The sequence below is a fragment of the Loxodonta africana genome, chromosome 11 (assembly GCF_030014295.1).
Source record: "Loxodonta africana isolate mLoxAfr1 chromosome 11, mLoxAfr1.hap2, whole genome shotgun sequence".
Taxonomy (NCBI): Eukaryota; Metazoa; Chordata; class Mammalia; order Proboscidea; family Elephantidae; genus Loxodonta; species Loxodonta africana.
Window position 1 is genome coordinate 6,544,657 of NC_087352.1, and position 24,010 is coordinate 6,568,666.

At 52.1% G+C, this 24,010-nt stretch overlaps 1 protein-coding gene across 3 annotated transcripts in view; it reads left to right on the top strand.

Moving 5' to 3' along the window:
- The first annotated feature begins 10,865 nt into the window (after positions 1-10,865).
- The window catches only part of AXL (AXL receptor tyrosine kinase), a 33,251-nt gene continuing 20,106 nt past the window's right edge, over positions 10,866-24,010 (top strand). For 2 of the 3 annotated variants that reach the window (XM_064293688.1, XM_064293689.1), the window contains exons 1-6: positions 10,866-11,335; positions 12,460-12,682; positions 13,017-13,117; positions 13,946-14,122; positions 19,142-19,222; positions 19,359-19,474. In XM_064293688.1, coding sequence (XP_064149758.1) covers positions 11,272-11,335; positions 12,460-12,682; positions 13,017-13,117; positions 13,946-14,122; positions 19,142-19,222; positions 19,359-19,474 — 762 coding nt within the window. In that variant the 5' untranslated portion in view covers positions 10,866-11,271. Of the gene's footprint in view, positions 11,336-12,459; positions 12,683-13,016; positions 13,118-13,945; positions 14,123-19,141; positions 19,223-19,358; positions 19,475-24,010 lie in introns of those variants that run through there. The other variant, XM_064293690.1, reaches the window with a different exon arrangement.

Here is a 24,010-nt window from a genome sequence, read left to right on the forward strand (position 1 = left end):
TCTGCGACTATATCATCACTATGAGTTTGGCGTGGAGTTGGGGGAGTCCACTCCTCCCAGCCCCCTCCCCTGAGGCCGGGCGGGAGCTAAAAAACATGGCCCCCGCCCACCCTGGCTGTTGACATCAGCGCCAGATGTGCCCCCGCCCACCCTGACTGTTGACATCAGCGTCAGATGTGCAGCAGAGTGCCGGGCCAGGGAGGGAGGAGGCTGGGCAGGACCTTCTGTCCTGAGCCAAGGTGGGGGACAGGGGACAGGGAGAGGGTCCCCTTAACGTAGACCTGGGGGCTGCCTCTGCAGCCAGGGATACCCCATGGCTAGGAAACCTGGGGACTCTACAGATCTGATACTGAATACTTCAACACAGACCCCAGCTCACTGCCCTGATTCAGCCTCTTCCTTCACCCTTTCCTCCCCACCTTCTCTGCAGAAGGAAGGCAGAAGCCTCATTTTTTTTTTTTTTTTTTTTTTTGTCAGTATGGAAGTTTGCAAATACACAAAAGTAGAGAGAACAGTATAAGGAACCTGCCTCCTCCCAGGTGCTCACCACCTGGCCTCAATATGACCATCAACTTTCTGCTGTTTTTATTTCATCTCCTGTTTTTTAGATTATTTTAAAGCAAATCCCAGAAAATAATTGAATATGCATCTCCAGTGGTTCTGGACATTTTTTCCTAACATTTTATTGTGAACGTTCTCAAGCACACAGCAAAGTTGAAGACACTACAGGGAACACCCAAGTTCCACCTCCTGGATCACACCTCCCTCCTCCCGGAGAGTTTGCTGCACTACGTTGGCAGGTTTCTGTCCACCTGCCTGTCCATTTCGTTTTTTATGCATTTAAAAGTAAATTGCTCACACCAAACAACTCAAGAGACCAGGCTAAAAGGCGAGGAACCAAAGATTCTGGACATCAATGTCAACTGGCACAACATACTTCATAAAGACAGAGCTCTGCACCCAGAATCTGGAAGGCATTATGCTGAGTGGAATTAGTCACAAAAGGACAAATATTGTATATGACCACTATTATAAGAACTCAAGAAAAGGTTTAAACACAGAGGAAAGCATTCTTTGATGGTTACAAGGGTGAGGAGGGAGGGAGAGGGTTATTCACTAACTAGAGAGTAGACAAGAATTATCTTAGGTGAAGGGAAGGACAACACACAATACAGGGGAAGTCTGCACAATTGGACTAAACCAAAAGCTAAGAAGCTTCCTGAACACAACCAGACACTTCGAGGGACACAGTAGCAGGGGTTGGGGTAGTAGCAGGGACCATGGTTTTAGGAAACATCTGGGTCAATTGAGATAGCAAAGTTCATTAAGAAAATGTTCCACATCCCACTTTGATGAGTGGCATCTGGGGTCTTAAAAGCTAGCAAGCAGCCGTCTAAGATGCGTCAATTGGTCCCAACCCACCTGGAGCAAAGGAGAATGAAGAACACAAAGATACAAGGAAAATAGGAGCCCAAGAAACAGAAAGGGCCATATAAACCAGAAACTCCATCAGCCTGAGACCGGAAGAATTAGATGGTGCCTGGCTACCACCAATGACTGCCCTGACAGGGAACACAACAGAGTACCTGATGGAGCAGGAGAAAAGTAGGGTGTGGAACTCAAATTCTAGTAAAAAGATCAGACAATAGACTGACTGAGACTGGAGGGACCCCAGAAGACATGGCCCCCAGACCCTGTTAGCCCAAAACTAAAACCATTCCTGAAGCCAACTCTTCAGACAAAGATTAGACTGGACTATAAGACATAAAATGATACAGGTGAGGAGTGTGCTTCTTAGCTCAGGCAGATACATGAGACTAAATGGGCAGCTCCTGTCCAGAGGTGGGATGAGAAGGCAGAAAGGGACGGGAGTTGGCTGAACGGACATGGGAAATACAGGGTGGAAAGGAGGAGTGTGCTCTCACATTATAGGAATAGCAACTAGGGTCACGTAAAAATGTGTGTATAAATTTTTGTATGAGAAACTAACTTGAACTGTAAGCTTTCACTTAAAGCACAGAAAAAAACTAATAAAGGAAAGTTCTGCATCCTACTTTGGTAAGCAGCGTCTGAGGTTTTAAAAGCTTGTGAGTGGCCATCTAAGATACAACTATTGGTCTCTTACATCAGAGCAAAGGAGAATTAAGAAAACCAAAGACCTGAGGGAGCAGTTAGTTTAAAGGACCAACTGACCACATGAACCACAGCCTACACGACCCTGAGACCAGAAGAATTAGATAGTGCCCAGCTGCCACTACCTACGGCTCTGACTGGGATTACAACAGAGGGCCCAGACGGCAGGAGAAAAATTGCAAGACAAAAAATCAAATTCTCAAAAAAGACCAGACTTACTAGTCTGAGAGAGTGGAGGAACATCCGAGACTATGGCCCTAAGACACCCTTCTGACCTGGAGCTGAAGCCATTCCTGGAAACCACCTTTCAGCTAAACCACAGACCCATAAAATAAACAATAGCAGGTGAGAGGAACGTGCTCCTTAAAACAATCAATCATATGAGATCAAAAGGGCAACATTTGCCCAAAAGCAAACATGAGAAAGCAGGAAGTGGTAGAAAACCGGGATTAAAGGAAACAGGGAATCTAGGACGGAAATGGGGAGAGTGCTGACACACTGTGAGGAACGCCACCAATGTCAGGGAACACTTTACAAACTACTGAATGAGAAACTGATTTGCTCTGTAAACTTCCACCTAAAGCACAATTAAAAAAAAAAGAAGTAAATTGCAGGCATCAGACTATCCTCCCCCTAAATACTTCACTAATGTACCTCTCATTAGCTAAAAATTTACTTTAAAAATATTAATACCATTTTCACACCTATCACAGCAAACAGATCTAGAATGTCAAATACCAGCCAGTGTTGTTCATGTTCACCTGATGCATCTCACAAATGTATCTTATACTTGGCTCATTCACATCAGGTCCCTGCATGGTGCAAACTTTTTGTGCTCAACTACTAACCGAAAGATGGATGGTTCCAACCCGCCCAGTGGCACTGTGGAAGAAAGGCCTGGCGATCTGCTTCTGTAGGATCAAAACCAAACCTGTTGCCATGAAGTTGACTCCAACTCATGGTGACCTCGTGTTTCAGAGTAGAACCGTGCTCCATAGGGTTTTCAATGGCTGTGATCTTATGGAAGTAAATTACCAGGCCTTTCTTCTGTGGCGCTGTTGGGTGGATTCAAACCACCTACCTGTGAGTAGTTGAGGGCAAACCGTTTGTGCCACCCAGAGACCTTCCATAAAGATTACACCCAAGAAAACCCTGTGGAGCAGTTCCACTCTGTAACACACTGGGTCACCATTGATGGCAGGGGGTTTGGTTGAGGCTCCAAAGAAGGTCCATCACACACTGCCTTCGTCTGAAATGTCTTTTAGGCTTTTTAAAATCTGTAACAGTTCCCTATTCTTTTTTATGCCATTTATTCCTTGAAGTTTCCATGGGTTTCATTTTACTTGGATCCATAATCAAAGCCCATGGAAGCAGCAATCAAGAAATCAAACTATGTATTGCAAAAAGCAAAGATGTCACTTTGAAGACTAAGGTGAGTCTTGACCCAAGCCATGGTGTTTTCAATCGCCTCATATGCATGGGAAAGCTGAACAATGAATAAGGAAGATTGAAGAAGAATTGATGACTTTGAATTATGGTGTTGGTGAAGAATATTGAATATACCATGGACTGCCAGAAGAACAAACAAATCTGTCTTGGAAGAAGTACAGCCAGAGTGCTCCTTAGAAGCAGGGATGGGAAGACTTCATCTCACGTACTGTGGACACGTTATCAGGAGGGACAAGTCCCTGAAGAATGACATCATGCTTGGTAGGAGGTCAGCAAAAAAGAGGAAGACCATCAACAAGATGGATTGACCCAGTGGCTGCAACAGTGGGCTCAAGCATAGCAACAATTGTGAGGATGGCGCAGGACCAGGCAGTGTTTCATTCTCTTGTACATAGGGTCACTAACAGATCATTTGCCCTGTACAATTTCTTGTGTCCTGGGTTGGCTGGTGGCATCTTTGTGATCTTTAAGGCATCTTTAAGATGTCCTTCGGTCTCCAAGATTGCCTGTAAACTGGGAATTAGAAGGGATTTGGGCTCATTTTGGTAAGAACTCACAGTAGATGCTGGGTGCCTTCTTGTCCCATCACATCGCAGTAACTGATTTTAGTGATTCTTAAGACTGGGATGTCCACACAACTACCACAGCCTCCACCAGACTGAGCCCTGCACAACTAGATGATGCCCGGCTACCACCACCAACTGCTCTGACAGGGATCACAATAGAGGCTCTTGGACAGAGCTGGACAAAAATGTAGAACAAAATTCTAATGCACAAAAAAAAAAAAAAAAGAGAGAGACAGAGAGACCAGACTTACTGGTCTGACAGAGACCAGAGAAACCAGGAGAGTATGGCCCCGGGCACCCTTATAGCTCAGTACCAAAGTCATTCCTGAAGTTCACCCTTCAACCAAAGATTAGGCAGGCCCATAAAACAAAGCAAGACTAAATGGGCACACCAGTCCAGGGGCAAGGACGAGAAGGCAGGAGGGGACAGGAAAGTTGGTAATGGGGAACCCAAGGTCAAGAAGGGAGAGTGCTGACACGTCGCAGGGTTGGCAACCAATGACACAAAATAATATGTGTATTCGGTGTTTAACGAGAAACTAGTTTGCTCTGTAAACCTTCCTCTAAAGTACAATTAAAAATAAATAAATAAAAATAAAAGACCTAAAAAAAAAAAAAGATTGGAGTGTCCAGGTCCTAGAAAGTTTCCCATCAACCTTTCCCTTTCTGGCCTTAGCAGAGCAATCCTTTAAAAGCATAACTCAAATCAGGTCTCTCCCCTGCTCAAGACTCCCCAGTCAGTGGCTCCCATCACAGTTAGAATAAAGGCCAAAATCCTCACCAGGCCAAGGCCCTCTGGGACCCCACTTTCTCCCTCTCCCTCTCCCCTCATGCACTCCCTGCAGCCACAAGGCCCTCCTGGAAGTTCTCTGCCATGTCAGCACATGTCTGCCTCAGGGGCTTTGCACTGGCTGTTCCCTATGCTTGGGATACCTTTCCCCACACGGCTCACTTGCTAATTCACTTCAGATCTCAACCCTAGCCTCAGAGAGGCCTCCCCAGTCACCTCTCTAAAGTAGCACCCCCACCTTTCCGCATCCGCTCCTCCATTTCTCTCCTTGTCCATTTCTTTTTCAAATACTATTTTAAAATTTTTATTTATTTTGTTGTTGTCAAGAATTTACACAGCTAAACACACACCGACGCCACCATTTCTACATGCACACGTCGGTGACATGATCACATTCTTCAAGTTGTGCAACCATCCAGCCTCACCTTTTGAGTGGCTGTTGTCACTTTGATCCCAGTATAGATCATTCTTAAAAGAGCACGATGCTCAAGGCAGACATTCTTTACTCCTTAAGATGACTTCAGGGGATATTTTTAGTTTAAGGTTTAAAGGTTCTCTGAGCGCAATAGCTTCAGGGGCTCATCCAGCCCCCCATTTCATTTTTGAATGCATTTCAAAGTAAGCTGCAGGCTCCTGGTAGGTGCTCAGCAAATATTTCTTGAGGGAATGAATGCAGAGATTCAGGTTAGCCACACAACAGGGTCCATGGAGGCCTAGGTACATAGGGACCCCCGAAGTATTCACACAAGTGAGGAGACCTTTGTGTATACCTGCGCCCTCAAAAATGCCACAATTGTTAATTATCCCCTTTGCAGCAGGCATTTTACAGGGTGGTGGGGACATAGCAGTGACCAAGATACACCCAGTTCCTGCCCTCCCAGAGTCCACAGTGCAGTGGGAGGAGAGACACAACACACATCATCAGACCAATTAATATACAATAACAACTCACGCAGAGTGTTGCCAAAGCAAAGCAACAACATGGAGGCCTAGATCAGACTGAGGGAGGGTCAGGCAGCATCTCCCTGGAGAGGTGGCAATTGAAATGAGACTGAGGGGTGTGCAGCCCTCTGGGGTCTTATGTCATCCTCCCAGTCATCGTTCCTTTCCAGTAAGAACCCAAAATCCATTGCCACTGAGTCGATTCCAACTTATAGCGACCCTAAAGGACAGAGTAGAACTGTCCCATAGGGTTTCCAAGGAGCAGCTGGTGGATTCGAACTGCTGATCTTTTGGTTGGCAGCTGAACTCTTAACCACTGTGCCACCAGGGCTCCTTTCAGTAAGAAAATAGCCTAAATTTGTAGCTGACTATGGAGTCAGTGGAGGAGCCCTGGTGGCGCAGTGGTTAAGTGCTCGACTGCTAACCAAAACGTCAGTGGTTGGAACCCACCAGCTGCTCCTCAGGAGAAGGCTGTGGCAGTCTGCCTCCATGACGGTTTACAGCCTTGGAAACCCTATAGGGCAGTTCTACTCTGACCTTTAGGGTTGCTGAGTCGGAATCAACTGGACAGCAACGGGTTTGGTTTTAGTTTGGTTTTATGGAGGCCATGGTGGCTTAGTGGTAGAATTCTACTCTCCATGGAGGAGACCAGGGTTCCGTTCCCAGACAATGTACCTTATGGGCAGCCACCACCTGTCTGTTTGTTGCTATGAAGATGAGCAGGTTTCAGCAGAGCTTTAGGACTAAGAGACTAGGAAGAAAGGCCTGGCAATGTACTTCTGAAAATGAGCCAATGAAAATCTTACGGATCATAACAATCTGTGGTGTGTTCCGTTGTGCATGGGTCTTCATGAGTCAGGCAGACTCGACAGCAGCTCACAACAACAATAATCTCAACCTGCTTTCTGCCTGTGGAAATTTGGAGGGAAAAGACCCCCCAAGTAGGATTTCTGTCTCCCTCAATCCAAGCTGGTATAATTCTTTTAGGAACTTTGTGGCTTTCCTATGTGTGGGACCAATAGCGGCGGGAGCATGTTCTGAGGTCTGTGAGGAAGTGAAAGAAGACTGGGGAGGGATGGGAGTGTTGAGGAGAGGGGTAGGGGGCCCTTGTAGGCCTTGGTGAGGAGTTTGGGGTTTTGTCCTGGGAAGTTTGGGGCAGGAAGGGAAAGGTTTGATTTGTGATTGAGAAACATCCTTGTGGCTGCTGAATAGGAGACAGGTCGGAAGGAGTGAGAAAGGAAGCGTGGAGCCCAAGCAGTAGTTCAGGAGCCTGGGGAAGAGACCGGGGAGGAGCCCAGGAGCTGGGGGAAGAGCCCAGGGAGGAGTTCAGGAGTCTGGGAGGGGCTCAGGAGTGCAAGGAGGAGCCCAGGAGCCTAGGGAGAAGCCCAGGAACTCAGGGAGGATCCCAGGAGCCCTCAGATGAGCCTGGGGGCTCGGGGAGGAGCTGGGGAGCTGGGGAGAAGCCCAGGAGCCCAGGCAGGAGTCCAGGAGCCCACGGAGGAGCCCAAAAGCCCACGGAGAAGCCCAGGGGCTCAAGGAGGAGCCCAGGAGCCTAGGGAGGGGCCCAGGAGTCTAGGGAGAAGCCCAGGAACTCAGGAAGGAGTCCGGGAGCCTAGGGAGGAGCCCAAGAGCTCAGGGAGGAGCCCAGGAGCCTGTGGAGGAGCCCAAGAGCTCGAGGAAGAGCCCAGGAGCCCAGGGGGGAGCCCAGGAGCCTAGGGAGGAGACCAGGAACCGAGGAGCCCAGGGAGGAGCCCAGGAGTCTGGGGAGAAGCCCAAGAGTCCGTGGATGAGCCTAGGCACCAAGGGACAAGCCCAGGAGCCAAGTGAGGAAGCCAGAGCAGGGATCCCAGTGGCAAAGAACCAGGCTGGACCAGGGCATGATTGTGGGGATGAGAAGAGGGGTAGATGGGAGAGAGGTTTGTGAAGCTGAATCCAAGGGACTTGGTAACTACCTGCAGGGTAGGACTGTCCTGGAGGACCCCGAGAGTCAGGCATGGGTGCCAGAATGCCTTCAGGGGCCATCCCTGAGATGGGACAATGAAGAGACAGTTCAGCAAGCCAGATCGTGGTTGCCCAACTTATGCCCGTCTAAGGGGCTAGGAGCTACCTGGAGGCAGTGGGAAGCCACAGTTAAGCAGGGGAGGAACAGGGTCAGATTCGAATTTCAAAAACACCCCACTGGCTGCAGGAAGGGAGACAGTTTGGAGGGAAGACAGTGGAGGCCAGAATCCCAGGGAGGTACCCCAGCAGGAGAGAATGGAGTTGGACTATTTGGGGTGGAGAAAGGGTCACAGGTGACTGAATGGATAGATCTTTGTGATGACCAACAGAAGTGGCCAAGAGCAGGGAGATGGATGTAGAGACCCCCAAGGCATGCAGGGACCCCCATGTTGTTAGCTGCCTTCGAGCTGGCCCTGACTCATGGTGACCCCGTATATAAGGGGATCAGACCATTGTGAGCCATCAGGTTTTCATTGGGTGATTTTTGCAAGTAGATCATCAGGCCTTTCTTCCTAGTCTACCTTCATCTGGAAGCTCTGTTGAAATCTGTTCAGCATCACAGCAACTGTCTTAGTCATCTAGTGCTGCTGTAACAGAAATACCACAAGTGGATGGCTTTAACAAAGAGAAATTCATTTTCTCACAGTCCAGTAGGCTAAAAGTTCAAATTCAGGACATAAGCTCCAGGGGAAGCTTTCTCTGTCTCTGTCAGCCTTCTCATCAAACCTCCCCGGGACTAGGGGCTTCTCTGCGTAGGGACCCTGGGTCCAGAGGGTGCACTCTGCTCCTGGCATTGCTTTATTGGTGGTATGAGGTCCCCCCTCTCTGCTCACTTCCCTTTCCTTTTTATCTCTTGAGAGATAAAAGGTGGTGCAGGCCACACTTCAAGGAAACTACCTCTACATTGGATCAGGAATGTGACCTGGGTAAAGATGTTACAATCCCACCCTAATCCCGTTTAACATAAAATTACAATCACAAAATGGTGGACAACCACACAATACTGGGAAACATGGCCTAACCAAGTTGACAAATATTTTGGGGGGACACAATTCAGCCCATGACAGCAACACCCAAGCCTCCACTGACAGACAGGTAGTGGCTGCACTTGAGGTGCACGGCCAGGAATGGAACCAGTGCCTCCACACGGAAGGCAAGAATTCTAAATACCCTCAGGAACCCCCATAGGGGCACAGAGCTGGACATAAAGCACTGTCCACACAAAGGTACTACAGGGTCTGCAGGGACAGACCAAGACACATAATCCCAGCAGGGAGACACAGATAAGCAAGTGCACACAGAGAGACAACCAGAGACAAGATTCGAAAAATCGTGAGCAGTCGTCACCAAGTGCTAAGCACTGCGTACACTTGCTATGTCATCCTCCCACTACCTAGCCAAGTGGGTTCTATTCTTATTCCCATTTCACAGATAGGCAAACCAAGACTCAAAGAGGCCAGTCACTTGCCCAAGATCACACAGTTAGTGGGAGGGCTGAGATTTCACGCCCAGTCTTAACCATTAGCTAAACCTCCCCATGTGTTATACCTCTGGACACAGGCCAGGCTTTAGACAGAGCCTCATGCTCCAAAGTGCTTGGGGGAACAGACCCAGAGGGGACAAGACATTCAGATTCAGAAAAGTAGGGTCCGGAGCAAGGGGGTTATGCCTGGGCTCACCAACCTATAGCCTGCATTCTAGTCTCAACCCTGGTGGAGTGCCAAGTCAGGGGAGAGAAAATATAGATCCCTGCTCCTGGCAACTGCAAACCCCCAGAGCTCACCAGACCCATAGAGACCAACTTGTCAGTGCTGCAGATACAGGCCCAGAGAGGGGAAGGGACTAGCCTGAGGCCACACAGCAAATCTTGGACTTGGGGGTCCTGCCCACCCCACCTCCTGGCCTAGGGTTCTCTTTGCTCTATTGCACTATCTCTGGAGGACCATGGAGGCCCCAGAACGAGGGGATGTGGATGGATGAAGCCTGGTAACCACCAACCCCAGAGAGATGGTGAAGACCAGGACCTTAAACTCAAGTGTCCCTCCACTCCCCTGGCCTCTGCCTACTGGACAGGGTGTAGGGAAAGGGCAAGTCACGGGCGTAGGGTCTGTTTGGGGGGCTTTAGGGGGTCCAGGGCTGGGAGATGGGGTTACACCAAGAGCTGAATAGCTTTTCCACCAGTATCAGTCTGGCTATGGTGTGTGTGTGTCTATGTGTGTGTGTGTGTCTACATGGCTGATTCCCATGTCTGACCCCCTGCGTACCTGTGTTTCTGCACAGCTGCACACACCCTTGGTTCAGTATTTCTGCGTCTGTGACTCTGTTTCCACGCGTATCAGCCCATCTGTGCCTGTGTTTCCATGCGCTCACCCTATATGTGGGCCCGCATGTTCCCGCATCTGACTGTAACTCTGGAGTGTCTGTGCTCATCTGCCTGGGAATACGTCTGTTTCCTTGCGCGTGTGACTGTGTGTGTGTGTGTGTGTGTGTATCTGTACGTGCGCGTAACTCTGTGTGTCTGAGGCTCCATGTTCCCATGGGCGCCCACACACTGCAGTCCCCTCTATGTGTCCGTGTGGGGTGTTTTTTGTGTGTCTGACCCTCCTGTCTCCCTGCGTCCCACATGGGCCAACGCAGTCGGGCCCTCCTGTTTCCGAGGTTTCTCTGGAAGTGAGTTTCTGACCCGGCTTGTCTGAGTGTGTCTGCGGGCCAGCAGCACACTGCTGCATGTCTCTGCCTGTCCCAGCTCTGAGTGTCAACAGCTGAGTGTGTGCGTGTGTGTGCCTATGTGTCTGTGTGCGTGTGCCCCTGTCCAAGGAGAAGCTGTAACAGTGAGGGGGAGTGAAGGGCCAGCCGAGGGAGGCCTGGCGGTGGCCAGGCCGGGGGTGGAGGCGGGGAGGGGGTTCCCACAGGCTGAGAGGGGAGTGGACTTCTGGAGGAATGTTTACCAGACACGGAGAGACAGCGCCCAGAGCCCCGAAGAGAAACACAGCCTCCTGCCTCCCGGCCCAGGATTAGGGGCGCAGCCACCAGGGCCCCCTTCCCCCTCCCCAGCCTCCCTCCAAGGCCCCTTTAAGACAGGGCAGGTCCGCTCCTCTCTGCGTTAACCCCTCACTGCCCAGGTGGCCCCCTGGTGGGCGGAGGCAGTGGGGGCCAGGGGCGGGGAAAGGGCTGCCCCAAAGTCTGGGAGGGAGAGAAGAAGGCAGGGAAGCAGGCAAGGCTGCTTAGTAGAGCCGGCCAGGGGCCCCTGCTGTGCCAGGCGGGCAGTGCCAAATCCGAGGAGCCCGGAGCTGGGGGGAGGGCTGGGGACAGCCCGGCCCTGCCCCCTGCCCCTCGGGGTGCCTGGGAACTTGTGAGGAAAGTTTGGCATCAACTGCGTGGTCCCCGAGGATGGGCAGGGTCCCGCTGGCCTGGTGCTTGGCGCTGTGCTGCTGGGGCTGCGTGGCCCTCAAGGGTGAGTGACAGGGGCTTAGTGGGGCAGGGCCACTGCAGGGTGGGGGGCGCCGGGTGCGGAGCTGAGGGGAGCACGGGATCGGGGGTGGATGGCAGGTGTTGGGGGTGTGAATTCTGGGACAACAGAGAGAGACAGAGAGACCCAGAGACTCAGACCAACCCAGAGGGGCAGAGGGAGAGAAAGAGCCTCAGAGAGAGGAACAGGAGGACAAGAAATAGAAACCGAGAGGGCCAGAGACGGGAAGAGATGCACTCGGAGAGGAGAGACAGACAGACACACAAGGCGAGAAGCTCCGGGACAGAGCCAAGGAGAAGCTGGGGTGGGGGGGTGGAGGCTAGGCTTGAGTCGGGGGCCTTGGGAAGAGGGGCTGAGCTGGGGGTAGCCTGGAATCTCCCAAAAGAAAGGAGCACAAAGTCAGGGAGAGGAAAGACGACTTCTGCCCCCCGCAACCCCCGCCCAGAGTCAGGGAGAGGAAAGAGGACCACTACCCCCCCACACCGCCCCCCCCCCACGGCTGTCTGTCTGTCTTTAGACCTCCGTTTCTGGGGATGGGGGCTTTGTCTCACTGTCACCCGTCTCCTCTCTTCAGTCACCTTCTGTATGCCTATCTCCTCTTCCTTCCTCCTCGGGGAGTGTGTGTGTGCGTGTGGGTGTCTGTGTATGCATCTGGGCCTCTCTGTCTCTGACTCCCCATGCCTGACTTTCTCTCTCTGGCTTCTCTCTCGCCTGTCCTCTGTTTCTCTCCCCTATCCCTCCCAGTCCTTGGCTTCCCCTCTACCCACCCAGCCCCGAGCGTTAAGTCTCTAGAGACCCTAAGGCCAGGCAGAGGGGGCAGGAGCTTGCCCTGCCAGGCAGTCCAGGGGGCAGTCCAGGGCGTGGGAGGCTGCCAGATCCCAGCAGACTTCCCAACGGACAGACAAGTGACCTAGTCCCCTAGGGAGATTCCCATCCTCCCCCGAAAGCCTCCGCCCTCCACCCCCTCTGAGATCACTCTCTAGCTATGTGGGCCTGAGGGCCTGGCGGGGTCCTGGCAGCCGGTGGGCAGGCGGGGAGCAGGACAGGAAACAGAGGGGCCAGAGCGAAGCGGGGACCCCTAAGCTAACTCTTCCCTGTATCCCCTGCAGGCACAAAGGCTGAGGTGAACCCTTTTGTGGGGAGCCCAGGGAACATCACTGGTGCCCGGGGACTCACAGGGGCCCTTCAGTGTGAGCTCCAGGTCCAGGGGGAGCCCCCTGATGTGACCTGGCTCCAGGATGGACAGGTCCTGGAGCTGGCAGACACCACCCAGACCCAGGTGCCCCTGGGCGAAGATGAACAGGATGAATGGAAAGTGGTCAGCCAACTCAGGTGTCCAGTCTCCCTCCACCAGCCAAGACCCCCACGTCCCTCCTGACCCCTGTCCTTCCCTAGCCCCCTACCTCCATCACATAGTGATATGGTGGGTAAAACAATCATGGGCCTGGAGCTAGACCACCCGGGTGGGAATCCCAGCCTTGCCACTTCCTAGCTGTGTGGCTTTCGGCATGTTATGTCACCCTCTGGATTTCACTTTCCCCTTCTGTGAAATGAGATAATAACAGTACCTATTTCATGGTTCTTACAGTTTTCCCCCACCCCATCTCAGTTCTGACCACTCCTTACCAGTGTCTGGCTCTGACCTAGAACCTCTCTGTCCTGTCAGAATCTCGTCCCTGCAGCTCTCGGACGCAGGGCGGTACCAGTGCATGGTGGTCCTGGAAGGAGAGACCTTTCTATCCAAGCCTGGCTATGTGGGGCTGGAGGGTGAGCCCTGGGGGTCAGAGGCCCTGAGGGGCCCAAGGACAAGGGGAGCTGATAAGTCCAGAGAGGTCAAGAATCTCTCGGGCTTGGAGGGTGCTGGAGGGTCCAAGGTGTTCTAGGGGGACATCCAGCCTGGGGATGACAGAGGTCTTGGGAGGTCAAGAAGCTAGGATCCCATAAATTATGGGGGGCAGGCCTGGGAGTATTACATGTCCCGGGGGAGAAGACAGCCTGGGGTACTCAGATGTCTTGGGGATCACACATAGTTAGGGATCAGAGGCACACACACATATACCTGACCCCCCCCACCCCCCGACACACACACACTTTCCTCATCAGTAAAATGAGATGAGGAGCCAAACTCTCTGGAGATGAGGCATGAGGGGTTCAGAGGTCCTGGGGAGTCAGGTATGAGAGGGTCAAATATTAGGGTGATGTGTCCTCAGGGGCACCCCTGGTGGCATAGTGTAAAGAGCTGAGCTGCTAACCAAAAGGTCGACAGTCAAATCCATTAGCTGCTCCTTGGAAACCCTACGAGGCAGTTCTATTCTGTCCTATAGGGTTGCTAAGAGTCAAAATCGACTTGACAGCAACGGTTTGTTTTTTTTGTTGTTGTTGTTTTTTTTTTCTGGTCCTTGGGGCAGAGGCCTTGAAGGGTCCAAATCTGAGGGGGGGCTCAGGTGTCCTGGGTGGTCAGACGTGGGGGATCAAAGACCCTGAGGGTGAGACACAGGGTGAACCAGGTGCCCCGAAGCCTCCAGCATCTTGATGGGTCAAATACCTGGGGGCTCCAAGGGCCTGCCCAGACCCCATCCTCTACGCTGCCCCCAGGCCTGCCCTACTTCCTGGAGGAGCCTGAGGACAGGACTGTGGCTGCCAACATCCCCTTCAACCTGAGCTGCCGGGCCCAGGGACCCCCAGAGCCCGTGGACATACTCTGGCTCCGGGATGCTGCCCCCCTGGCTCCGACCACGGGCCACGGCCCCCAGCACACTCTGCAAATTCCAGGTGAGTCAGGGACAGGGCCAGCTCTGCTTGCGGCCAGGGCAGGGGGGAGTGAGGAGCTAGGGAACCTTCACTGCCTTGCAGTGTCTGCTTGTCCCTCTCTGTGTTGTCTCTCTGTTTCTGAACGTCTCTGGCTCTGTGTCTGTGTCTCTGTCCCTGTCTATCTCCGTGTTTCTGTCTGTATGCCTTTCTCTGTCTCTGTTCCCCACCTCTCTCCCTGTCTCTCTGTCCATCTTTCTCACTGTTTCTCCGTGTCTCTGTTTCTCTCTCTCCATCTCTTTCTCTCTCTCTGCCTCTTTTTCCTTCCATTCACCCAGGCCTCTCTCTGAATAGAATTCTTTGTTCTGGGTTTCCTCTGAGCTGTTCCGTCGCCCAAGTGTGTGTGGGCCTGGTGGCCCTTTGTCAGCCCTTGACCCCAAGCTGGGCACCGGAATCAACTGTCCTCTTCTCCCTGCCCCCCACCTGCCCACCTCTGGCCCCAAAGGGCCCTGCTGACCTCGGTCAAGGGGGAGACAGACCCCACCCTGGCTGGGGAAACAGATCCCAAAGCAGAAAGAGGGCAAGAAACAGGAGACAAAGACAGTTAAAAAGAGAGACTGAGAGACAGAGGGAGGGATGAATCGCAGAGGTAAACCAAGATAGAGATGGGGACAGGGAAGTCTGAGTGACAAGAGAAGGGTGGCCATCCCCCATATCACATAGAGGGAGCAGGACCGAGCCTGGGGTTACACAGCAGTCAACAGCAGAGGTGGGGAACCCTGGACACAGGGGTCCTCCTCATTCAGAGAGGAGAAGCAGATGGGGGAGCTCACTCAGAGGGAGGCACCTCGGCTCTGAGGGCTATCAGCTGCCTGCATCCCACCTGTGGCCTAGGATAGAAGGGAACTGGGGCTGGGTGGTGGGAGGTGCCCAAATTCCCAGCATTCGGGGGCACTGAGTGTGCAAGGAAGCGGTGAGCATGTCAGCCCCCAGAAGGGTGACTCAGGCCCATGGCTCGAGTGGCCGGGTGGGGACAGAGATGGAGCCTGAGTCAGCCTGGCAGGACCCCCTAGTGGAGGCATCCTGGGAAGGAGAAATGGGGGGTGCAGGTGCAAGAGGGTCAATGTGTATATCAGTGTATGTGTGAGGGGGAGATCCGGCTGTGTGTCCACATCCCCGTGGACCTGTGTTTCAGTACATCTATCAGCATCACCCTCTTTGTATGAGGGTGTGCCTTAAAGAGGGTCAGTTTCTGTGGAAGTCTGTGTGCGTGTGTGTGTTCACTAAATGTGTTTCTGTCAGCTTGTATGTCTGTCTCACTGTGTGTTTGGGTCTGTACAGCACTTTTCTACACATTTCTCCGGGGCTGTCAGTAAGCCTGTGTGTGTGTGTGTGTGTGTGTGTCCTGAGTATGCCAGCATCAATAAGCCTGTGTCTGTCTCTCTTTGTGTGAGTGTGTTACAGCTGTGACTCGCTGTATGAGGATGGAGTGTGTGTGTGTGTGTGTGTGTAGAGGGAGTGGCAATTCCCCTGGGTGGCTTTGTGGATGTTTTGCATACCTGCCTGCGTAGAGGTGACAGTGGCAGCTCACAGGTGTGTCCTGATGTGGGCTTCTGTTTCCTTGTGGTGAGTCAGAAGTGCCACAGAGAACATGATGGGTTTCTTGTGTGGTGTGTGTTTCTTTACATGTGGCTACCTGAACCCCTATGTGTGTGCGTGTCAACACGTGGCTGTGGCAGCCTGGGCTTCTCAGGGAGTCAGCAGGTGCACGTACATTACTTGGGGTGTTTCTCATTGGCTCTATGTGCATGTGTGTCCATGGGTGCCCTTGTGGTGTCTGTGTATGTCCAGGGTGAACGTGGTGGCGTGGGAAGCTGTCACCATGGTCCCTGTATCTGTGCGTGTCATTCACATGGCTCCCTGTGTGTTGGCCTGGGCTGCTTCTCATTGGAGGAACCTAGGAGCCCTGGTGGCGCAGTGGTTAAGAGCTTGCCTGCCAACTAAAAGCCTGGCAGTTTGAATCTACCAGGTGCTCCTTGGAAACCCTATGGGGCAGTTCCACTCTGTCCTATAGGGTCGCTGTGAGTCGGAATCGACTGGACAGCAATGGGCTTTGGTTTAGGGTACTAACCAACCAGTGTGCATATGTCTGCCTGTGCCAAGCTATGTGTACAGGCAGGGTCCCCATGCTTGTGTGTCTGCACCAGCCCTGTGGGCCTTTGCACATGTGTAGTTGTGTATCAGTCTGCACCAAGTGCTGACACAATCTCAGCAAATGTGTCTGCAGCAACCTGAGTGTGTCTGGCTGTGTTCTGGCGGGGATGAAGGTTTGGCTGTGTGTATGTGTATGCCACTGCATTTGTGTGTGAGCAACTCAGCATTAACCTTCAGTGTGCCCTGGTGTGCATCTATTCACTCTAGCCTCAGCGTATGTTTCTTGCTTGGTGTGTGTGCGTGCTTGTCAGCATCAGCCTAACTAGATGAAGACCGTATAGCTACGTGTTTGTAATCAATGTGTGCATGTGTGATTGTGTGCCTATGCGTTTGTCCCGGAGCCCCCCTACTATTTGTGTATACGTGTCTCTCTGTGTACGTGTATATTGGACCGTGTGTGTGTGTAAGTCACTGGATGTACATTTGTATCAGTGTGTTTGTGACATCACCAGCCCTTGTGTATCTGTGGGTAGCTTCGTGAGTGCTGTATTTTCTGCACATTCAAGCCAGTAACAGCCCCTGTGTGTTTAAGTGTGACTCACTGTGTGTGCGATTGTGGCGGGGGGGGGAGGTGTTGTGTCAGAATATCATCAGTTTGTATATCTGTCCCTCTCTGTGATTCAGGGCGTGTCCCCTGTCTCCTTCCATCCCCCTCATTCCTTTGGAAAAGTGTGGGGGAGGGCGGGGGTGGAGTGGGCAGTACATCTGGAAAGCACATCTGGAGTCTGCCTGCTCCTGGCATGGAGAGCCCAATGAGGAGGGGGACCCCAGTTCCCCTATCCCTCCCCACCTCTCCCTCTAGATGTCCCGTGGGTGGGGAAGAGGGTTGGGAATCCAAGACTCCTTCGTCCCGTCCCACACCTTCCCCGTGGTGCTGGGGTGGCCCAGGAAGGGGGGATCCCGGGCTTTGCGCCCCCCAGACAGGCCGGAAGTGCCCGGGGAGGGGGGCGCCCCGGTGACTCACGCGTGGGAAGGAATGCTGCGGTCGGAACTGGACCCGGCTCCAGCACCCCCTCCCGCCCCGATGGCTCCTCTGGCGGGCGGGGCCGGCTCTGGCGCGGTGACCCTAGCGGGCCCCCACGTGCCAGGTGGCTGGACGCTACCCAGGCGCCCTGCCCGCCTCCATCCAGCCCCGGGGCTGTCCTGTCGCTTCCCCGGGCGGCGGGGGCTGCGGACCGGGCACCTGACCTTGGCTGGGAACACGCTGCCTGGGCAGCCAGAGCTGAGGAGCTTCACTGCCCACCCCCTTCCTGCCGCTGCCCACTCTCCCCTCCCCCACGCCATTCCACTTCTTCTGCTGACGGAGAAAGGGAAACTTTGTGTCTGTGCAAAGAGCGCCTCCTTCCCCAGCACAGTGGTGGGGAAACTCAAGCCGAGGGAGATACGCACACACCAGAACAACTCACAACAGACACAGAGATGCCCAATCTACACACATACACAACACCCGAGATACACAGGGAGCCAGAAACACCCTTAAAAAAAAAAACCACTGCTCACCAGTGAATATTGACTCATAGCAACCCTGTAGGATAGAGTAAAATTGCCCCATAGGGTTTCCAAGGCTGTAATCCTTATGGAAGCAGACTGCCACATCTTTCTCCTGCAGAGCAGCTGGTGGGTTGAACCTCTGACCTTTTGGTTAGCAGCCGAGCGCTTAACCATTGCACCACCAGGTCTGCTCCACAGAAACACCAAACCCAGTGCCGTCAAGTCGGTTCCAACTCATAGGGACCCTATAGGACAGACGCTAATGCATAAGCACACTGACCGAAGCACACAAGAGAACTGCGTTTACACATGCAGACTTGAGACTTGGTCCCATTTCATCCTGGCACACCCAGGCACTGTGTGTGGCTGTCTCTGTGTGTGTGTATCTGTGTATGACATGTAGCTGTGTGTGTTGGTATCTGTGTGCTCGTGCCTCTTGTGTTTGTCTCTGTGCTTGCATGTACTTGTGTGTATGTGAGTGTGTGAATGTGTGTGCGTATCTGTGTTCTCACCATCAACACCACCTTGGGGAGGGGAGGCAGTCTGCCCACAGACACGCAAAAACAGTTATTCAACACACACATACATTAAGTCAGGAATCACACAGGCTCACATCTCTACAGACACACCCAGGCACACACAAAAACACAAAGCACTGGACTACTAACCGAAAGGTTGGCAGTTCAAACCCACCTAGAGGTGGCTTGGGAGACAGGCCTGGCAATCGTCTTCCAAAAGGTCATACCCTTGAAATCCCTCTGGAGCAGTTGTAGTCTGCACACATGGGGTCACTGTGAGTCGGAATCGTCTCGACAGCAAACAGCACACATAAATTTGTTCACTCAATCAACAAACATTTATGGAGTGCCCACTGTGTGCTGCCAGGCCCATCTCAGGCCCTGAGGGTACAACAGGGAACGGAAGTGGCAAAAAAGCCCAGGGTCTGGGAGCCGACATTCTAGCGGAGGGGACAGACAACAACAAGTGATGTAGGTAACATGTAAAGTGTGTCGGGCGATGAAAAAAGCTAGGGAGGAAAAGCAGGCCACAGAGGGGAGGTTCTGATTTTAAACGGGGGAGTCAGGGACAGCGAGACCGTGACTGAGAAGGTGGCGTTTGACTAACATACAAGAAGGAGATGAGGGAGGAGCCACGTGTACATCTGAGAAGGGAGCCTCTAAGCAGGGGATCAGAGGGCAAAAGTCCCAAGCCAGCGAGGTGGGACCTGCTGGGTGCACCGGGAGGAGGGCCAGGGTGGCTGAAGCAGAGTAGCCTAGCCAGCCTTGGAACCCTTGTCTTCTCCTCTATGACACCGGTCCCCCTCATATGACTCCCCAGGCCTGAACAAAACATCCTCCTTCTCCTGTGAAGCCCATAACGCCAAGGGGGTCACCACATCCCGCACAGCTGCCATCACAGGTAATAGAAGAGGGAGCTGGGGGATGGGGGGAGGGGCGGGGGGTTAGAGGGCACACCTAAGGGGGAGGTCAGGGAGGGGGGTTTTGTGAAATGAAACGGACCCCCAAGGTCAGTCCCTTTCTTCATCTGCCCGCAGTGCTCCCCCAGCAGCCCCGTGACCTCCACCTTGTCTCCAGCCAGCCCACGGAGCTGGAGGTGGCTTGGACCCCAGGCCTGAGTGGCATCTACCCCCTCACCCACTGTACCCTGCAGGTGAGACCCCAGCCTTTGCGCACCTCCACCTCAGCCTGGGAAACCAGCCCTTCCTGCCCATTCATCTGTTGAGGGTCAGTAGAGCCTCAAGTTAAGCCAGATATCCTGGGTTTAATCCTGCCTCTACCACTGGCTGGCTGTGTGAGCTTGGCCAGGTAGGTACTATCATTATCTCCATTTTATAGCTGCGGGAACTGAGGCCCACAGAGGCCTCAGTTCCCGCATCTATAAAATGGAGATAATGATAGTACCTACCTGATAGGCCTGTTATGAGAATTCAAGGAGTGAATCCAAGTGATAACTTAGAATAGTATCTGGCACTTAATATTTTAATTATTTTAGTATGAGTTTTATATATATATATATAAAGAAACATTTTATTGTGTTTTTGGTGAAAGTTTACACAGCAAATTAGGTTCCCTTTTGACAATTTCTACACGAATCGTTCAGTGACATTAGTTACATTTTTCGCAATGTGCCAACATTCTCTTTAATTGCGTTCTGATTGTTCCCTTTCCTGTACTCTAATTTCCTTGCCCCCCATATTTTTCCATCTTTGCTTTAGAGTAAATGTTAACCTTTTGGCCTCAGATTGGTTTTTTAATGGAGCACCATACTCATGGGTAATATTTTTTATTTTGTGTGCCAACCTGTTATTTCGAGAAAAGGTGACCTCAGGGGTACTTTCTGTTTAAGGTTTAAAGAGTATCTCTTGGTGACATGTGATAGTCTCAGGAAGTCCTCTAATCTCAACTGGTCCAGTAAGACAACTTTTTAAGAATTTGTGTTCTGTTCTGTGGTTTCCTCCTGTTCTATCAGGGTCCATCTATTGTGGCCTTGGTCAAAACTGTTGGTGGTAGTATCTGGGTACCACCTAGTTCTTCTGATCTCAGGGTAGATAAGTCCATGGCCTGTGTTTTAGTATTAGTAATATTATCTCTAGATAGAGTGGGAGCCCTGAGACAGCAGGACCCTGGGCTATCTTGATCCTCCGTGGGTCCCCAGAGCCTCTGTGCTTCTTCCATTCCAAACCCAATCCTTCCGCCTGCCACCCCCTGCCCGGCCCCACCCAGCCCCGCCCCATGCCTCTGCCTATGCCTCTCCATTCTGGCCCCCCCTACCTCCCCCACCTCTCTGCCCCAGCCTTCCCTGTCCTGGCCTCAACCCCTCCACCTGTGCCTCCCGACCCCTGCATCCTAGCCCCCCACCTCCCCCACCCCTCAATCCCAGCCTCCCCTCCCATCTCCCTGTCTCGACCCCTCTGTCTGTGCTTCCCCGGTCCCTCTCTGACCCCTCTGCCCGTGCCTCTCCCATCCAGGCCCTGACCCAGGGTTATCACTATCTGGGGATGGGTCTTTCTCTCCTGATGGACAGTGAGCTCTGTGAGGGCAGGCCTGGGGCTGTGTTGGTCACCACTAGGTCCTCCATATCACTGAGCACAGGGTCAGACATGAAGTAGGGGATATTTGCTGGAAGAATAGCTGGCACCTAAGATGAGCTAGACCCAGCCTCTGCCCTGAAGTTGCTCCTACTCCTACTGGCAAAACAAAACAAATGGCAGAGATCTACAGCTACAAGGCCTAGTCCTGTTATGAAGATCTCTGAGATTCAGAAGCTGGAGATGGGGCGGGAGTGTCATAGGTGGCACACAGCCTGTGATAGGAGATGATGGTGATTAATGATGACCAGCTTTCGTGGAGTGTTAATTGCATCTGCTGGGCCTTGTGCTTCAGCTTTGCACACACCACCTTGTATGTTTGTTTGGTACTGCCTACTGATGTGCCCATTTTCCAGGTGTAGAAACTGAGGCTCAGAGCAAGTAAGCAACTTGCCCAAGGTCACAGCCAGGAAGTGGTAGAGGTCGGGTTCAAACCGTTGCCTCACCAAACCCAAACAGTGCTCCTAATCTCCTTAGAAGCCATTTAGAGCCAGCACCTGGTTCAACAGGAGCTGTCTTTCTTATAATTGCATCCCCTGGGCACATCCTCATCCACCCTAGAAGGTATCAGCTGTTAACCTCCCCATTTTCAAGGTAAGGAACTGAGGCCCAGAGAGGGGAAATGGCTAGGAAGGAGTAAGGCTGAGATTCAATCCCAGAGGCCAGGCCACATGTGGGAAATCTCAGATGCTAGGGTCAGGCGTCAGCCACACCCCCACCAACATCCATCAAGTGTCCCCAGGAAAGCAGAAGTGTGTCTTCTTCCCTTTCCAGGTCTCACTTCCCGCTGTGCACAGGCGGGGCCTGAGGGGTCCGGGTGGGAGGGTCACAGCTGTCCCAGGAAAAAGAGAAGTAGGAGTGGGCAGGGGAGGACAACTGTCTGCACCCATCTCCTCTCTGTCCCAGTAGAGGTTCCCCTTCCCATCTGTCACTGTGGGTCAGAGAGCAAGGATGGGGACAGCCTCCTGCCGAGGTCTCGTGGTGTGATGCCTTCCCTCATGGGGCTGTGTGACTTTGAGCAAGCTGCTGAACCTCTCTGGGCCTTGGTTTCCTCTGACTGTAAAATGGGAATGAAAAAAGAAATTGACTCCATAGAGCGGCAGTGAGAAGTGAAAGAGTTAATCCAGAAACATGGTTGGTGTCTTACATGGTACTCAAGAAATGTTAGCTGTTAATATTTTGATGTGCAAACCAATTTACCTGCATTGTGTCATTAAACCTCAACCCTGCCAAGTAGAGACTCTCTGGCCCCCTTTTTCTAGAGACAGAAGCTGAGACTCAGAAAAGTTAAGACACTCACCCTAGTTCATATAGCAGATAAGTGGTCAAGCCAGGACCTGGACCCAAGGAATCTAGCTTTAACCAGTAAACTCCTTCCCAACACACTGTGTGGCGCTGTGGTTGGGGTCTCCCAGGTGAGGGGAGGGCCGTAGGAAGAACACTCCTGAGCTGTGTGGCTGTAAGCTGTATGGCCATGGTGGCTTGTGGTTCCATGTGGCAGGACTGTGCCCTTGCACGATAGCAAACAGATGTGTCCCCAGCCGTGGGCCCCAACATCCTGATAGTGCCATTCCTGGAGACCGAGACGGGGTGCCAGCCTGTGCCCTTGTGCAGGGTTGTGTAGAATTTGACACGTGTTGCCGGGCAACCTCTCACACACCACACAAACAAAATAATAATGACAAACACTCAATATGCACAAGCGCTCTTCCTAACACTTACATGCATCAATTCAGTTAACCCTAGGAAGTAGGGTGTCACTGCTGTTATCTCATTTTACAGATGAGGAAACTGAGGCACAGGACTAGGGGGCTAGTGGAGTCTGAATTTGAACCTGGGCTCCAGCATCCACGCTCTTCAGCACTAAGTGAGCACCGCACCTGCCTCTCTGGACAGATGAGCATTGTTCTTATTGATGTGCTCAAATGGGCATTCTTACCATCAGCAGAGCAAACGCTTTGGAGACAGAACAGGCTCAAGTCACAGCTTCATCAATGACAAGCTGGTGACCTTGGGCACATAATTCCATCTCTTCAGGCCTCAGTGTCTTCATTTGTATAATGGAGATAACCACAGTACTGAAAAAAAAAAAAAAAAAAAGACCAAACTTATTTTGGTCTGACAGAGACTGGAGAAACCCCAAGAGTGTGGTCCCCGGAAACCCTTATAGCTCAGTACTGAAATCACTCCTGAGGTTCACCCTTCAGCCAAAGCCTAGACAGGCCCATAAAACAAGACTAAATAGGCACATCAGCCCAGGGGCAAGGATGAGAAGGCAGGAGGGGACAGGAAAGCTGGTAACAGGGAACCCAAAGTCAAGAAGGGGAGAGTGTTGGACATGTCGCAGGGTTGGCAACCAGTGTCACAAAACAATATGTGTATTGTTCAATGAGAAACTAGTTTGCTCTATAAACCTTCATCTAAAGTACAATAAAAAAAAAAAAAACACAGTATCTACTTCACAGGGTTGACACGAGGGTCAAATGAGTTCAGATTTGTAAAGGGCTTAGAACACGGTTCAGTCAATGCTTGATCCCTTTTTCTTTTTTTAAATTGAGATAGAACATACATACTCCATCAAGCCCATTGCTGTCAAGTCAATTTCAGCTTGTAGTGACCGCACAGGGTTTCCCAGGCTGTAAATCTGTATTGAAGCAGACTGCCACATCTCTCTCCTACAGAGCCGCTGGTGACTTCAAACCACCAGCCTTTAGATTAGCAGTCAATTGCTTTAACCACTGTGCCACCAGGACTGCTTAGAATGTACATACCACGCTAATGCTCAGACTGAGACTGGAGGGACCCTGACGGTCGTGATCCCCAGACCTTTTGTTAGCCCAAGATTGGAACCATTCCCGAAGCCAACTCTACAGACAGGGATTGGACTGGACTGTAAGACAAAGATGCTGGTGATGAGTGAGCATCTTGGCTCACGTGAACATTTGAGTCTATGTGGGCAACTCCTGTCTGGTAGCGAGATGAGAAGGAAGAGGGAGACAGGAGCTGCTTGAATGGACGCAGGGAATACAGAGTGGAGAGAAGGAGTGTGCTGTCTCATTAGGGGGAGAGCAGCTAGGAGTACACAGCAGGGTGTGTAT